The 17,049-nt window shown below is 32.7% G+C and overlaps 3 protein-coding genes across 3 annotated transcripts; 1 reads left to right on the forward strand and 2 right to left on the reverse strand.

Moving 5' to 3' along the window:
• The first annotated feature begins 989 nt into the window (after window positions 1-989).
• On the forward strand, window positions 990-3,484 carry LOC124942691 (protein IQ-domain 26-like). The gene is made up of 3 exons (XM_047483237.1): window positions 990-1,564; window positions 1,654-1,857; window positions 2,618-3,484. The coding sequence occupies exons 1-3, from the start codon at window positions 1,238-1,240 to the stop codon at window positions 3,191-3,193; spliced, it is 1,107 nt and encodes a 368-aa protein (XP_047339193.1). The 5' UTR covers window positions 990-1,237; the 3' UTR covers window positions 3,194-3,484.
• Window positions 3,485-4,349: 865 nt separating this feature from the next.
• Window positions 4,350-6,839, reverse strand: LOC124942687 (probable pectinesterase 53). Its single transcript, XM_047483233.1, has 5 exons — window positions 6,490-6,839; window positions 6,197-6,386; window positions 5,918-6,124; window positions 4,727-4,962; window positions 4,350-4,527 (listed from the first exon to the last, which is right to left on the reverse strand). Exons 1-5 carry the CDS (start codon window positions 6,837-6,839, stop codon window positions 4,380-4,382), a joined length of 1,131 nt encoding a protein of 376 aa, XP_047339189.1. The 3' UTR covers window positions 4,350-4,379.
• A 970-nt stretch (window positions 6,840-7,809) lies between these two features.
• On the reverse strand, window positions 7,810-15,891 carry LOC124942013 (serine/threonine-protein kinase VPS15). Its single transcript, XM_047482419.1, has 11 exons — window positions 15,519-15,891; window positions 14,367-14,489; window positions 14,230-14,275; window positions 13,993-14,153; window positions 13,719-13,798; window positions 13,027-13,132; window positions 12,669-12,845; window positions 9,505-12,594; window positions 8,470-8,720; window positions 8,293-8,392; window positions 7,810-8,212 (listed from the first exon to the last, which is right to left on the reverse strand). Exons 1-11 carry the CDS (start codon window positions 15,789-15,791, stop codon window positions 8,036-8,038), a joined length of 4,584 nt encoding a protein of 1,527 aa, XP_047338375.1. The 5' UTR covers window positions 15,792-15,891; the 3' UTR covers window positions 7,810-8,035.
• Window positions 15,892-17,049: the final 1,158 nt, after the last annotated feature.

The following is a 17,049-nucleotide window of genomic DNA, read 5'->3' on the forward strand; positions in this document are numbered from 1 at the left end:
AACCATAATTGTTATTTGTTTATTATTTTGAATTAGTTTAAAAGTGGGCTCTTGATGTTTGAATTTGGTCCCCCCTCTTCCCTCTTTTCATCAAATTTAAACATTAAATTAAATGATTATTATTGAACTCTGACATCATTGACTGTACTATTATTGTGCTAATAATAATAATAATACAATGATCTTCCACTATAATGAGTATATGTTTTAAATTTGGTTAATTGATATTTCTTATGGGTTTATTTTAATATAATTTTACTTTTTCAAACTTCCTAAAAGACTCTTTATTTTTTAACATTTTCCTTCTTTATTTGTTTAATTGGCAGCTTTCTCTTCTTTTATGCTGCTTTTTCCATAATTTGTATTTTAAAGTATTGCAAATTTTAATTTGATATTAAAACTCAGGCATATATTATTGATAAATTCAGTTTGCTTATGTAATAATTTATTTTTATAAATAAAACACATCTATTAATTCATTAAATTACCAAGATAATAATGTAATAGTAAAACCCATAAAAAATTATTTAATTCAAATTATGACATTAATTATATTAAATTATTCAAAATCTTCTTGGTAAATATCAACTCAAAAAAAAAACTAGTAAAACACATATAACCCATAATGACTAACCTTTTTGGATCATAATTTCATTCCATGTGAAATTTTAATATATTTTTTTGAGTTTAACAATTTAATTAAAACAAACAAGAACACTGATTACCATTAAACAAAATCAAGAAGTCAAACAAATGGTTTAAATTTTCAACATTAATTTCCTTTCTTAATTAAGTATTTAAACCTTTTAAATGCATGATCAAGACTTTTTTGAAATCATAGACTAAAGAACATACCTTTATTAACAATCAAGTTTTGATTTTTTCAAAATGGGTCCCCTTAGAACTTGTTTAATTTTCATTTTTATTAGTTTTCTCTACCCAAAATCCATTATTTTTTGTAATTTCCAATTTTCACACTCCTATTTTAACCTCTGTAAGATCTTCTTCCCTTCCTCCCTAATCGGATCTTTTTTCTTCCTCCTCGATCTGTACTGTTCTGTATTAAGGTAACTCTGTCTTTCTGTAACCATTTTTCAACGTCCCTTTTCATGTCAACCTTTTTAGCAATCTGAAAAATAAACCATTGAATTGTAATTACACATTTACACTACCCCTTTTTAATCCTATTCTCAGACCTTCCTTCTTCAAAATCTTCACTACTCTCTAAAACAACCAAATGGGTAAAGCAATTAGGTGGTTGAAAGGTCTATTCGGCTTAAAAAAAGACAGAAACCAAAAAGATTGTTCATTTTCCGGTGACCGGAAAATCAAGAATCCGGCTGATTGGATGATCAGATCTTTGTATCTTGAGACAGAACAGAGCAAGCATGCTATTGCGGTGGCCGCAGCTACTGCGGCGGCGGCTGACGCCGCCGTGGCAGCCGCCCATGCGGCTGTGGCAGTTGTTAGGTTAACAAGTAGGGGTAGAGGAGGAATTACAGCTGCTGGATTTGAGAGAATGAATGCTGCTATCAAGATTCAATCATTTTTCAGGGGATATTTGGTTAGTTTTTTCTCATTTTATATGTTTTTTTTATTGAAGTAAATATAATTTAGGGTTTTGTTTTTGGTGATTTATGGTGGAAAAAAAAGGCTAGAAAAGCATTGAGAGCATTGAAGGGATTAGTGAAGTTACAAGCTATTGTTAGAGGTTATTTGGTGAGGAAACAAGCAAATGCAACTTTACATAGCATTGAATCATTGTTTAGAGCTCAGGCTAGGTTTCGTGCCCGGAAATCTCTCGCCGGCGCCGGCGCCGACCACCATCTTGAATTCCCACCTCCCCGGAAATCTACGGTTCTTCCTCCCCTCTCTCTTTTCTTTTTGTTTTTACTATTCTTTTGGGTTAAGGCCTTGTTTGGTTTTTTGGCTAACCATAGAGCAAGTTTGATCTTGTTTTTTTGGATAAAAGATATTAAATAAAGGGTATTTTTGAATAAATAAAAAGAGAGTGAGGAATAGATGAAGTGAAAAGAAGAAAATATTGGGTTTTGCTTAAAATTTCAAAAAAATGTAATATCAAACAAGTCCTATTTAAATAAACTTAGTAATGAAAACAGGGTTATTTATTTGATAACACAAAAAAAAAACATTTCTAGTTTAAATTTAGGGTGCTTGATTGAAAATACTTTTTAAAACTTGTTTAGAGTTTGAATAAAAAAAGTCAAATATATTTATTAATTTTTATGTAAATCAACATATGTATAAACTATTGAGAAAAACAATGTGTTTCTAATTGAATTTATTGATTTTTTAGTGTTTAAACTTACCTATAGATCCTCTAGAGTGTTTTCAAATGGGTTATGATCATTTTTTTTTTATTGAAACAAATAAAAGTTATTTTGATAATGATTGGAATGATAGATAATTTGAGATTAATGTCAAATAACTTCATTAATCCTAGCAAGGTCATATGTTATTTTTAAATAATCTTCTTTGGTGTAGATAATTTTCAAATATAAATATATAATGATTTTTTTTAGATAAATAAATTTTGGTTATTTGAAATAAACCTAAATAACAATACCTAAGCTTGATTTATAAATTTGTGTTTTAGGAAAGATTTGGTGATATTTCTAAAGTTCATAGTAGAAGACTCTCTGCCTCGTATGAGACCAGTTTACAATCAATCGATGAGTGCCCAAAGATTGTTGAAATGGATAACGGTAGGCCCAGGCCCAATAAGCCAAAAGCCCGACGAAGCGATCGATCATCGTCGAAAGCACTCTCTTCTCCACTTCCACCTTTCTATGGGTCAGAAGCCCATTACCAATATCAAGATCTTTATGAAGCTGATTCAGGCCCAATGTGGGAAGAGTGTCGATCATCGTCAGCCCAAAGCACTCCTAAGTTGGGCCAATTTGATGGGCCTAAAGTGGGAGCAAAGAGTGTTTGCGGGGAGGAGATTGTTTTCGAGAAACTAAATGTGTTTCCAAATTACATGTCGAACACGCGTTCTTCAAAGGCGAAGTTTAGGTCTAGGAGCGCCCCGAAGCAGAGGCCCGAGTTTGGGCCCAATAGGAGGGTTTCGTTGGGTGATATGATGGAATCGAGAGGAAGTTTGAGCGGGCTTAAAATGGAGAGGTCGTGTTCGCAGGCCCAAGAAGTAATCAATTCGAGGTCGAAGTGGTGAAAATTGAAAAGTTACCAAATTTGGTAGAAAAAAATAGGAAGAAGATTAAAAGGGTTGCATGTGACTAGAAAAATGGTGGAATTGTATATTTATTACTAGTCCATTTTAATTAACTCATTATCAATGACTAAGTCGAATATGAAGAATCTCTCATAAGCATGTAAAATTTTAAATTACATGTTTTTACTTTCTATTGCTATTGTCTATTGTTGTGTGTTGAATTTGAGTTTAAAGTAATTAAAGTACCTTTTCACTAACTCCATTTGATATTTAATTGTTTTTTTTGTATGACATTCTTTGTATTTATTTATTATTTCATCTTTTTTAGTATAATTTTTCAAATAAAATAACATCAGAGTATTTTAAGTATTACATAATTTAATATATTGATGACTTATTTAATATAAGTATAATATTTATTTTTACCTACTTAAATAAAGACATGTTAAAAAAAGAATTAAAATATATAGCTTATTTTAAAAAAAGAAAAAAAAGCTAAACACATTATTATTAAAAACACATCTATCAAAAGGCAACTTTATCCCAGTAAATTTAATAAAAGTACATGTATGTATAAATTGTATTAGACTTTTAATTATTTTTCTTAAAAATACATCATAATTTACCTCAATAAATCTTTTTTTTTTCTTTTAACATATTTTATTAAATTTTTAATATTACTAGATTAAATTCGAACATAATTAAAAAAAATATATATATATATATAATAATATCTTATTATTCTCTTATTCACTATATAATTAATATATATATATATATTATACTAGTTCATAAATTAATAATTTAATATTTAATATATTAAATTATATAATTCAATATATTATATTTATTAACTAATATATAAAAGTATAATAGTCTTAATTCAAATATTAATTTTTAAATTTGTTTCAAATATTAATTTTAAATTGTATATCAATTTTATTATTTAACTTATTTAATACATAAAATTTAATAATTGAATTTTAATTTTAAATTTTCTAATACTCTTGATAAATTTTTTATCAAACAAAGATTTTTATTAAAATTATAAAAAAAAAACTAATCAAATCTATTGGCATCCTAAATATTAGAAACCATAAATAAGACTTGTTTGATTAAGATATATTGGTAGAGAAGGAATAATGGATCAGTATTAATTTGAGTCTGAGTATATACAAACAAGAAATTAAGATTTGACCCATTCAGAGCCGTCGATGAAACCTAAAGAGATGAACGGCTGAGCTTCTTCATCAGTGAGTTCTCTTGACCATGAAACCCTACCTGCAAACCTTGCCCCGGGTCCTGTACACTTGTACTGCCCATAAAACACAGTCCTGCATTTTTTTAATAACCACAGGCCCCACAAATTATTTGAAATTAATAATAGATACAAAATTTATAACATAATTGAATCTTATTTAAAATTTGAACAAATATGGGACAAGAAACCTTCCACACCACTATGATAAATTCAGTGATGCATTTTGGCATGTTTTTTTAAATAACAATTGGGATGGTTAAGAATTGACTTACATTTCGCGTGTAGGATCGCCCCAATTAAACCATCCTTTCGGAATGATTATATCGTCCATATAAGTATTGGCGAAGACAACTCTAGAGAAAGGCCCCCATGCTCTCCCTAGATAAAGGGCGCCCGAACCGGTTACCTTACAATTGACGAATGAGAAACCCGTGTCCTCAAGCATGTTACTTCTCCCTTGTGCCGTCACTGCCCCCATTCTTTGGGCTATCGCATGAACGTGACACTCCTACATTTTTTTTTATAAACATTCTCATTTAGTCGACGAAGTTGACTTAATTTCTTTTAAAGTGGGCATCAAAATGAAGGGAGAATAAAATAGAGATATTATAAAAGGGGATAACCTAATGCAATAATTTATTTATAGATAGGGGATAAGATTCCTTCCTTACATCATAGTGTCTTCATGCTCAAAATTAGACTAACTTAATTCATATCAATTTATATATATATAAATGGAATATTAAAGATTATTCTTCAAACTCTTTTAACTTTTTTTTTACCTTATTCTTGGGTAAAACCCTTAAAGCTTATTTGATATTTTTTTTCTTTAAATTTGACTCAAAATTCAATATTTCCCTCTTTTAATTCATCTATCATATCACTTGTCTTATTCATCTAAATACTAAAATCTTTTATTTAATATTTTATTTATCTTTTTATGCCAAAATGATATAATAGTCATCAAACCTTAAAAAACTATTTTTTTATTTAAAAAATAAGTTTATACTAAACCATATAAAACCCCCCAAAAAATCACCAAGATCAAACAAGCTTAGGATTGTTTGATATGTTGGTTAAATGACCATATCAACCCTTTTAACTTTTTTTACCTTATTCTTGGGTAAAACCTTTGTTTGATATTGTTTTTTTTATTTTTTTATTTTTACATAAAATTTAATAATTTTTCTTTTTTCAGTTCATTATCTCATCACTCCTTCTATCAATTTAATTACCAAAATATCCTTTATTTAATATCTTTCCCTCTCATCTTTATCTATAATTATTAATATAATTGTCATTCAACTTTAAAAAACTACTTTTTTTTTTTTTAAGTAAATTTATCCAAAAACCTAAAAAAACCCACCAAGATCAAACAAACTCCAAGTATTGTTTGATATTTTGGTTAAATGACCATATTACCCTTATAATGAATATAATGATAGAGATTGAAGGAAATTAACCTCAAAAAGAGCAAGGCCATTGCCAAAGATGAAATCAACAGAGCCCTCAATATAGCAATCTTTGTAATAATGCCTTCCAAGTTGATCATAAAGTGTATCTTGAGCACCCAAAAACTTACACCCATAAAAAGCTGCATTATCCCCTGATATTCTCAACGCCACCGCCTGCTTCCCTATTGCCCCCGGCTCCGGCACCGGAGTTGGGTTCTACACCACAATCAACAATTGTAATTAAATGAACCAATCAATCAATGAATCAATGAATGAACAAAAACCCACCTTGAATGTGATGTTTCTAGCTATGAAAAAAGGAGAATTGATAGCAAAAGTGGCTGATCCAAAAGTCCCTAAAGGTTTCCCATTAGGACCAATTGTTTGAGCTGTATCTCCCCATTCAACAATGGTTTTATCAGCTCCATCTCCTTCAATTGATATAAATGATTTCATTGCAGGAATAATTACCTTCTCCCTAAACAAAAACAAAGACAAGAAAAAGTAAATGAAACAGAACAAACAACATGCAGATAAAGTTAACAGATAAAAGACAGAAACCAAAAGATTCTGTAATATACTTATAAACTCCTGCATGGACTTTAATGACAACTCTGATAAGATTAACAGTAGGGAGAGAATCAATAGCATCTTGAATTGATGTAAAGTCTCCGGTGGCCGGATTCTTGTCGACGGTGAGACTAAAAGAAGGAAAGACTTTGTTTTTAGAGGGTTTAAAGAGTGAATGCTTGAGTGTTCCAACAAATTCAACCCATTTCATGAATTGGGTCTCTGATAATTCAACTTGTGTTGTGTTTGGCGTCAAGAACTGATCAAATCTCTTGGGTCTAATGCCTTTTGTATGGGAGAATACATGATTTGCATTTAAGAGAAGAAGAAGAAGAAAAGCAAGAATGTAGAATTTTGACATGAACATGATGAACATGAACATGATTGTAGAGAGTGAGATTGATTATTGAGAATCTGGAATTTATAATTAATGAAGAAACTAAAGTAGGGTTAGGTGGCGGGAAGAGGATTATGACATGTTATTAGAGGTCACGGGTGATCGATCCACTGACAATCATGGAGAGAGAGAGAGAAAGATCACAGGAGTGGAATTGTTGACAGATTTCTTTTGTTTACAGATGTTGCACTTTTTGGTCATGCTAATAAAATATATTACTTTTTTTTATTTATTTGATTTGTTAAAAATAATATTAATTTTGTTTGATTTGTGAATCACTTGTTTGTGTATGTTGATTATTAATAGTTTATTATGAATAAAAACAGTATTTTTGGGTGGTTTCTGTTTTTTATGCTGTCTTGTTTTAAGTATTTAAATTAAATCAATTCTGATTGATTTATTTAAACAAGGTTGATTGAGGGTTGATTTTGATATAATTCTGATTTATTTAAAACAATGTTGATTGGGGAGTTGATTTTGAGATTATAGTTTGTTTTTGATAAATATATTTAAAGGGTATTAATATATAATGATAAAATAATTTTATAAATTTTTTTTAGTGAATAAATTGTATGATTTAATTGATGTGTAAGTAAATGAAATAATTATTTAATTAAGATTAAATTTAAAAAAATTAAATAAAAGTATATAAAATTTACTCAAATAATTGCACTATCTAGTTATATTAATATATACATAATTATAATAAATTTCATAACATTATTTCATATAAATTAATATACCAATATAAATAATTTCAAAACAAAAATATTTTTTTTTTGAGAAGCCAGCTCCAAATATATCCAAACGTGGTCATTTATTATTATTATTTAAAAAATTATCATGACCTACCACTCCCACTTTCATTTAAACACTCAAAATATATGAATAATGTACCAATCTAAATAATTAAATATTTGATACATCCACTTGATCAAAATATAATATATTCCAAAATAGAACCAAATAGAAGGTATGTTTTGAACTATATACATTTTTCATTAATCTAAATAAGAACACAATTGTTACCAAATAAATGATATGTTTCTGAGGTATCATCATAATCTCAATAAGAAAAACAAATCCTTTTAGAAGAGATCTAAATATGTACACAAAATGTTCATAAATCAGTGGTATAACATATATATATATATATATATTTACTTCCAAACCTTTATAGCCCCGTCTCTACTGCTCGATATCAAAAGTCTCTGGTTCAGCTTCACCGAAGCCAAAGACAAGATCGAGTCATGATGACAACCTGCTGAATCAACCGCAGCAGCTGAAAGAACTGTCTTCGCCGTTAGTTTCGTTGCTAGTGGCCGCCTTTTCGTTTCCTATTATCAAATCCAATCCTAATTCAATTCCCTTAAACCAAAAAATATATATATTACTCATTAGTATTATATATATATACCTGTACTATCTGCATTCCACAGCTAGATTTTGTCTCGTAAAAATCATCATTTCCAACACCCTTTATCGACGGCCCACAGACACAGTAACTTCGATCGGGACTGCAATAGGAAGAACAAAGTTTTAGTTGATTTGTGCAAATGGTAATAGAATACAATAGAGTGAAAGAGAAGAGTGCCTGCAATGGTCCCAACGCCGGATTTTCAAGTCTGTACTGCCAGTTAATATATCTCCGCCAGGCAATGGGAGCAACGATCGTATTCCAGGAAGACGATGGGGGTGTTCATTGAGCTCGTCAACTCTATATTTTGGGTTCAAATTCCGTCTAAGATCTGCTTTCAGGTTTCCTTTGTTTGAAGACGGTCTGCTTAAGGCCCAAGGTTTCTCACATGAGTCACCCTCATTTTCATAACTCGCCATCCTCAGAACCTAAAACAGACCATCAAAGGCAGGAATTTATATCCCCCAACAAAGAAGTATATAATAATAATAATAATATTTGTTGAAGGGTTATTTGAATATCCCATCTCAATCACTTCATCAATCAAGAGGATATTTATTAGTCATTCAACCCAAATAACGTCAAATAATACATTTTTCACCAAACAAGGTTTTCTTTTCTCTAAAAAATCAGTTTATTTAAATAAAATACCTAAACCAAACAAAGCTCTAAAAGTGTTAAACAAAGATTATAGAGTTTTGGTGTTGGGTTATTGTTCATGGATATTTCCTAAGGACATCTTTTATATATCACATTCCCACAAAAATTTTCAACTCACCTAGAAATAGTTAATGCTTAGTCTTCAGGGTAACTGCCTTAAGCATGTTGTTCTTTCCGTGCTAGAAACAAAAAAGACGGGTCTACATGCAAAATAAACCTAAGGCCTTGTTTGATGTAGGTTATTTGAGTCTCAAATCAACATCTCCTCATCAATCACATCATTCAAATTGTAAACCAAAATATTTTTTACTATTATATATTTATATTCCTAATGTCTTTTCACCCAAGTAACCTGTTTTGCAATAACTTACACCAAACAAGGTCATTTGGACATATCCTTGAGGCTTGATCACACAAGGCCTAAATCATGTCCATTATATGGGCTATGTTTTTTTCAGGCAAAAGAAGTAGCAGTGCATCTATCAAACATTATTTATATATTAAGGAATTTAACGAATTTGGAGACATTAAAAGGAAAGAATTGGGCGAGACCTGATGGCAGCTCCCATTTTCAGCATTCCAGAGTGAAATTTCATTAGAACCAGCAGCAACATAAACAAGAGGCCTTGAAGCAGTAGACATAGCTGCATTTGCAGGTGGAAGGAAAAGACAGATTTTCTCAATAGGACATGGATTAGAATACTGCCAAGAGTGAACAGGTATGCAGAATCTCAGATCCCAAAGAGTAAGCACACCCCTAGAAGATCCTGAAACAAACCAATTGCCACATGGCCCTGTTGCCAAAGAAGAGACATAGCCCTCCTCAGGCTTCACCTTTGAATTCCACGCTGTTGAATTTGATCTAACATCCCAGATATGAATCCCACAATTTTGTGTGCTGTACATAATCATCTGCTTGCCCTCATCATCGGAAAGGTAACTCAGAAGACTGAGTATGGCACCTTCACCGACACTCCTCTTTTTTACGTCAGCAATGCCCGTATATTTCTCAACTACACTCCCAAGTCCTCTAGAGATATAATCGACTGAGAACATATGTATCGTTCCATCACAAGCCCCAACAAACACTTGTGCAGAGCTCTGAAGCATAGTAACACACAGTGCGCGACTTCCTTCAAGTGAATAGGTCAGTCTTGATCTAAACGAAATGTCCTTCTCCAACTTTCTCGAATCCCATACCTTAACAGTGGAGTCATCAGAAGCACTCACGAAAAAGCTCTGGTCAGAAGAAACTGCAATGTCATTGACAGCAGAACGATGTTCTTGAAGGTGTGCCACCAGCACCCCTCTTGGCCTCCAACCTGAATCTGGAATCGAAGATGAACGAGGAAAGGATGGTAAACCGATATTCTCGGTTGGTGAAGAGATATCTTCCGAATTGTCTTGAAATTTACTGTTGATATAAGCGATTTGATCGTTGTCTCGACCGTCTGCTTCATGAACCACCCTGTGAAACTGTTTTGATCCACCACCCATAATGCTGAATGAACCAGATACGAGTTTAGGTGCTGGAACTGAACTAGCTAAGCTTAGTGAGTTATTCACTGTATCCAACCAAGGGGTGGATAAAGAACTAAACCGTAGATCATTCAGTTGTAAGGATGACTCAGAAGCTGCAGAAGGTTTTTCAACAGCTCGCTTATCCTCTTTGAAACAATACAAAGGTATGCCGTGTGATGGCTTATCATAAAACAAGCTACTGACACCGTTTGCCTGTGGAGATATGGAGCTAGATAACTGAGTTTTTTCCTGGAAAAGATAGTCACGACTCTCAGTCGCCACAGTAGAATTTGGCGCAAAGCTTTTCATCATACTCATCTTAGCATCACCCTCACTGTGTTCAGAAAGGTTGAACAACTCCTTAGAACTACCAAAAGGCTTGTCAGACCAGCTCATCATTGGATCCAAGTCTTCAGATTCTCTTTTCGGTAAATCTACAGTCTCCCACTGTTTGAACTGTGATGTGGACTTGTACCAAATCTTCCTTTGTCTCTCTAACATGTCTGATGATGCTCTACTATCATTTTCTAACACTTCATAGAACACTTGCCTAGTAACAGGATGCCTTAGACATGACAGAAGGGCCGTTTCTGAAGCTAAAGAAGATGGTTGCCTACGGAGGAAAGGATGTATACGAGGAACAAGGAAAACGTAAGAATCAACTGGACCTAAACTATCACTAATAGCTGCAATATAAGTAACTGCTGACTTCCTTACACATTGACTGGGAAAACATAGTAATGGAAAAACAAGCTCAATCATTTCAAGAAGTATCCTCTTCCGCAAAAAACCATTCTTGCATAACATTGCTAAGCAATCCAAGGCATTCACAATGACAGGTTCTGAAGTATCACTTAAAGCCTGCTCAATGTAGGGTAAAAGATATTCCTCTACACTTCTTTGTCCGACAAAGAAGCAAACATAGACAATTTGCTGGTAAAACATGGCTCTTAGCTGCTCATCTCTATCGTTAAGAAAAGCAGGGAGTATAGGCAGCAAAACATCATTGCTCTGTTTCTGGCCAAAAAACCAACAAAGGTTGCCAATATCTTGTAAGAGTGCTCTTCTGATATTTGGTGTTTGCTTTGGACCCATTACAAGTTCCTGAATGACCTCAGCTATTGACTTTCTTAATTGTGCAAGCTGTCCAGTGGCATTTAATTTCTGCAGTTTATCTTCCGTAACAGAAGAAGCTAATTTATTAGGTGGGTTTAATTCAGTGAGAACACCAGCCTCACTCAAGCTAATTGAATGAATTAAAAACCCATAAGAAGTTAATGCTAGTTTAGATATACTGCTGGCATAACAGATCCTCACACTTTCCTCTAGATCATCAGGAACCATGGAAAGCATTGGAAGAATATACTCTGGAAATATTTTAGCATCACTAGGTGGAAAGTCTCGAACTAAAGGCAATATGTCACATAGTGTTTCCAAAGCAGCACAACGCACAATTGATGATAGATCAGACAACATAGCAACTACATATGGAATAACACGCTGCAATCTATCTTCGTCATCTATATATAATGCACAAGCCTTCAATAAAAGTACGGCTACCCTCCTCAAATAAGAGAACTTGACATTGCGTATGCAGGAACACAGCAGTGTCGCAATTAAGACCATACCTTCACAGCTCACTTTATCATCAGGTAATGGAGAGAAAGGTACTCCAAAGTTATCTGATTGATACTCATTATCTGACGTAAATACATTTAACTCATCCAGTGTGATCTTTTTCACAAAAGGATGATGATTTCTTTTAAACACGCTAGACATGGATTGAAGGAGTTCGTCTGGGGACTGGATATCACATTGTTCTCCCTTATGAGAAGCTGGCATGCTCTTAATAGCCACATTCTTAACAGAATCTAGCTTGGTTGTTTTTACATCCCTGGCTAAATTGTTGATGTCGCTGAGAAGTTCAAGCCGACCATGAGAAGAAGAGCTTTTCATTACTGGTTCTCTTCCTGAAACCGAGGTTTGATTAGTATTCATCTGCTGTGATAAGTGGCCAACATTGGTGGTTGAAGGTGTTATCAGACCAACACTTTCGTTGTTCAATTGATTACCCATCATTTGTCTGTGAATTTCCGGAAAAATTGTCTGACATGCAAATACCTAACCAGGAAAAAAAATGAATGTTTAATCGGTCAAGGTGGTCAATCACAAATGAGAAAACTACAGTCTTTTACCCTTTTGTCGCTGTCAAATGGATTCAAGTGGGCAAAGAAGTTATGCAGAAACGGTGAAAAATAGTTCGGAAATACAACACTTGTGTAGCTCTGAAGGTATTCTTCAGCTGAAAGCCGTAATTCTGGGTCCAGCTGTATCATGTGAAGGATCATTTTTCGGATGGCAGCATCTGGAATCTATAATGTCCACAACATTAGACAATCAACATTATAGTGTTTTACAGGCAATCCAATGAAGCAGAGAACACTCAAGATACAAATGTAATTAGGAAACAAATGAAAACAGTAACCTGCAACAGTTATAGCAGGGAATACTTGTGTATACATAAAAGAGATGTCAGTCCGCATGAGAGAGTACCTTCTCAAGATGTTGGCTAGGATCATATTGCCCTCTCCGGTAGGCCAGAAGTTGAGATAATTCAAAAAGTGGTTGACCCTCCAGAAATAGTTCAGCAATGACACAGCTAAGAAAGCCAAATATAAAAACATCAGTTATGCATAATAATTATGAATATATAATAACTCATCCTAAAACTAGCACATCTAAGTTCACTGATAAAACTACCTTATCTAAGTTTGCTTTTTAAAATAAAATAGTTCGCCTATCTAAGTTCTTATTTATTTATTGTGTGAAAATGATCTCTGCAAAATCTATTCAAGTGAAGTAAGCTATTTTTTGAATAATTTCAACAAAAATTACAAATTAACTTGCAAATCATTAATACAAAGAACTGCATTGAAATATCAATTTACAATGTGGGTGAAGCCAAGTAACAATTACGGAAGCACGAGTATACGGAGAAAAGGAAACAAATGGTAGAGTTAAAAAGAGTTATTACTTCTAATGGATAAGAGCTAAGCAGCTATGCTTGACCTTGATTACAGCAAATTACAAATTTCTTAAGATAACAAATACCAACCAGGCACAGATAGAAATGAGAATGATCTGTTTCACTTCATTCTAAGACACTGATCATAAGCATATATTCATAAAATCTGAAACACATCAATTCCTATGTAAAAGAGAACAATCTCAGTTCTAATACTTACCCCACAGCAAAAATGTCCATGGAGGGAATTAGAGGTGATTCTTGTGGGACATGAATCTCATTTCCATGCTCATAAAATCTCTGAGGCCAAACAAAAAGAAATGATAAGTTTCCACCTAAAAAAACAGTAGCTGTGTATCTCTATCAAGAAGAACTCTGATTTTATATGCTTGAAATAAAATACTCAAACACATCAAGAAGATATATACTCCTTCAAGGTTATGAGAACTTGATTCTTCAAACTGAAGATGGAAATAGTAAAGTTATGCTCAAACCTCAGGTGCGAGATAACAACGCCTTCTTCCTCCAGTGTCAAAGAAAAATGAAAAATCCGATGGATCATCGTAAGGAATGTACGTGGGTTTGAACGATGCAAAATCAGCAAGGTATAACCAATTCCATGACGTAACAAGAACATTTTCGCACTTAATATCACCTGAAAATCATGCAAATCCACTTAAAGAATGATTTACTTAGAAAGAAAAATTAATTAGTTTTGTCATAGCACTTACCATGACAAACTCCCTTTTCATGACATTGTTTAACTGCATAAAGTAACTGCATGAGAAGGAAAGAAATGTCAATCCCAACCAACTCAACTTGCCCAAAATGCTACATGATGTGTAGAAACTGAGAGACGTAATATCACCTGAAAAGCCAACCATTTCTTTTCTACAACACTGAGGAAAGGCCTAGTACCCAGCCGATCATGAAGATTGTTGAAGAAATATTGTCTAAGAAGATAAGCTGCCTTGTCTGTTTCTAGCCAAAACTGCAATAATATTTAAAAACTTCATAACAAATGAAGTTACCTATGATCCTAGTCCATTCAGTAATGCTACAGATTGTTAATTGACAATTGGTTGAATACTGATTCAACCCTAATCTCTTTAATTTTCTCCGAATTTAATCATCAAACAAACAGAAGCAACTCGTTTTTTCTAGATTCTAGCCACAACTACAATAGTATTTAAAATTAACTGAAAGTTATGATTCACAAAATACTACAGATCAAATACTAACTCAACCAATTCTTTCGAAATTGAGACTTAGTCTCTATGATTTTCTCCAAAATTAATCATCAAACAAACAGAAGCAACTCGTTTTTTCTAGATTCTAGCCACAACTACAATAGTATTTAAAATTAACTGAAAGTTATGATTCACAAAATACTACAGATCAAATACTAACTCAACCAATTCTTTCGAAATTGAGACTTAATCTCTATGATTTTCTCCGAATTTGATCATCAAACAAACAGAAGCAACTCGTATTTTCTAAATTCTAGCCACAACTACAATAGTATTTAAAATTAACTGAAAGTTACGATTCACAAAATGCTACAGATCAAATACTAACTCAACCAATTCTTTCGAAACTGAGACTTAATCTCTTTGATTTTCTCCGAATTTGATCATCAAACAAACAGAAGCAACTCGTTTTTCTAGATTCTAGCCAAAACTACAATAGTATTTAAAATTAACTGAAAGTTATAATTCACAAAATGCTACAGATCAAATACTAACTCAACCAATTCTTTCAAAATTGAGACTTAATCTCTATGATTTTCTCCGAATTTGATCATCAAACAAACAGAAGCAACTCGTTTTATCTAGATTCTAGCCAAAACTACAATAGTATTTAAAATCAACTTTTCACAAAATACTACAGATCAAATACTAACTCAACCAATTCTTTCAAAATTGAGACTTAATCTCTTTAATTTTCCCCGAATTTGATCATCAAACAAACAGAAGCAACTCGTATTTTCAAAATTCTAGCATAAAAATAAGAAATTGACCTGAAAAGGCCAGCAATGAGGATGATCGAGACCACGGAAGATCTCACGAATTTGAGCAAGTCGACGCTCGTACTCACGTAGATCGATTGAATCGCCTCTTTTGAAGTATACCTTAACGAGGACAAGTCCTTCATCGTGCTTACACTGAATCGACTTAAGGAAACGGCCACGGCCAAGAACTTCTTTCAGAACGAGATTATACGATGACGGCAGGTCGTGAAGGTAGTACTCGGTCGCCGATGCTTGGGTCGTACGGGCGATTTTGTTCCCCATTCTTCCTTGTGAAGATGAATTCGTCTGTCACTGTAAATAATACTTGTTACAATCAGAGCTATGGAAGAACGAGGGAAATGCACGTCATCATCATCTTCATCATCAGGAAATACACATGTTTGGGGCTGCCCTAGTATACACCTTCTGTTTGAGATACTTTGTTACACAACCAATCAAATATTCACATGTTAATAACAATTATAATAATTTTTGTTTTTATGTATTCATTAATTTTTTTTTTATTCTTATAAAAAAAAAGTAAATAATTATGAAACTATTTGGAGTGTTTGATTTAAATGTAAAAATGTTTAAGATATTTTGTAATTAATTATATATTAAAAATTTTAATAATATTTATTTATTCAATATAATGTTAGTTCTTTTCAAATTTCAATGTGATTTGTAACTCACACGGATAAAAAATATATTGTTACAATGTTTCGCAATCATCAAATTTGGTGTTGATTTAAAATATAAATTGTTATTAGCTTAGTTGGTTAAAGAGTTGTACTTATTTTGTTAGATTGCGAGTTCAAAATATACCTATAACATTTTTAATTTTATTTTTAACCATTTTAAGTTTATGGACGGGTCAACCCAGAATTCGACCCAAATATCCATTTACTCTTACATATATATCTAAATGAGAAATGATACAGATAGCTACTTGAAGAGCGATTCTCCCAGCGATTGTCTACGTGGCAGGCCACGTAGGCCCAATAAAAAAAATAAAAAAATCTAAAAAGCCAAAAGCCCTAAAAGCCCGCCCTTTCATCTTCCATTTGCCATTTTCATCTTTCCAAACATTTTAGGTTTTTTCTCTCTCTCAAGTTCATCTGCAATTCTAGCGATTTACAAACGCAATTGATTAACTCAACCATCTTCAACATCTTCCAAGACATTCACATATTTCTCTCTCTTTCTCAAATCCATCTGATTTCGAATCCTAGCAATTTCCATCGTCTGCTCGCGTTCTTCAGAGAAAACCCTAACATTAATCATCAGAGAAAATCCATCGTCTTCTCGCGTTCTTCGTTCAACACAAAATGGTAACTTCTTCATCATTTTTTACTTTAGTACATTCGGTTATATAATCTAACTTGCGACATTTTTGTAATGTTTAGGAATCAAATAAACAAGTGGTTATATATGATGTTTCTAAGAAGAACGAAGCAAAAAAGACGAATACAATGATTGATATGAAAATAGTGAAGAAGAAGAATAAACAGAATGAGGAAGAAGAACGAAGGTAACAAAC

This window comes from Impatiens glandulifera, chromosome 6, assembly GCF_907164915.1.
Source record: "Impatiens glandulifera chromosome 6, dImpGla2.1, whole genome shotgun sequence".
Lineage (NCBI taxonomy): Eukaryota > Viridiplantae > Streptophyta > Magnoliopsida > Ericales > Balsaminaceae > Impatiens > Impatiens glandulifera.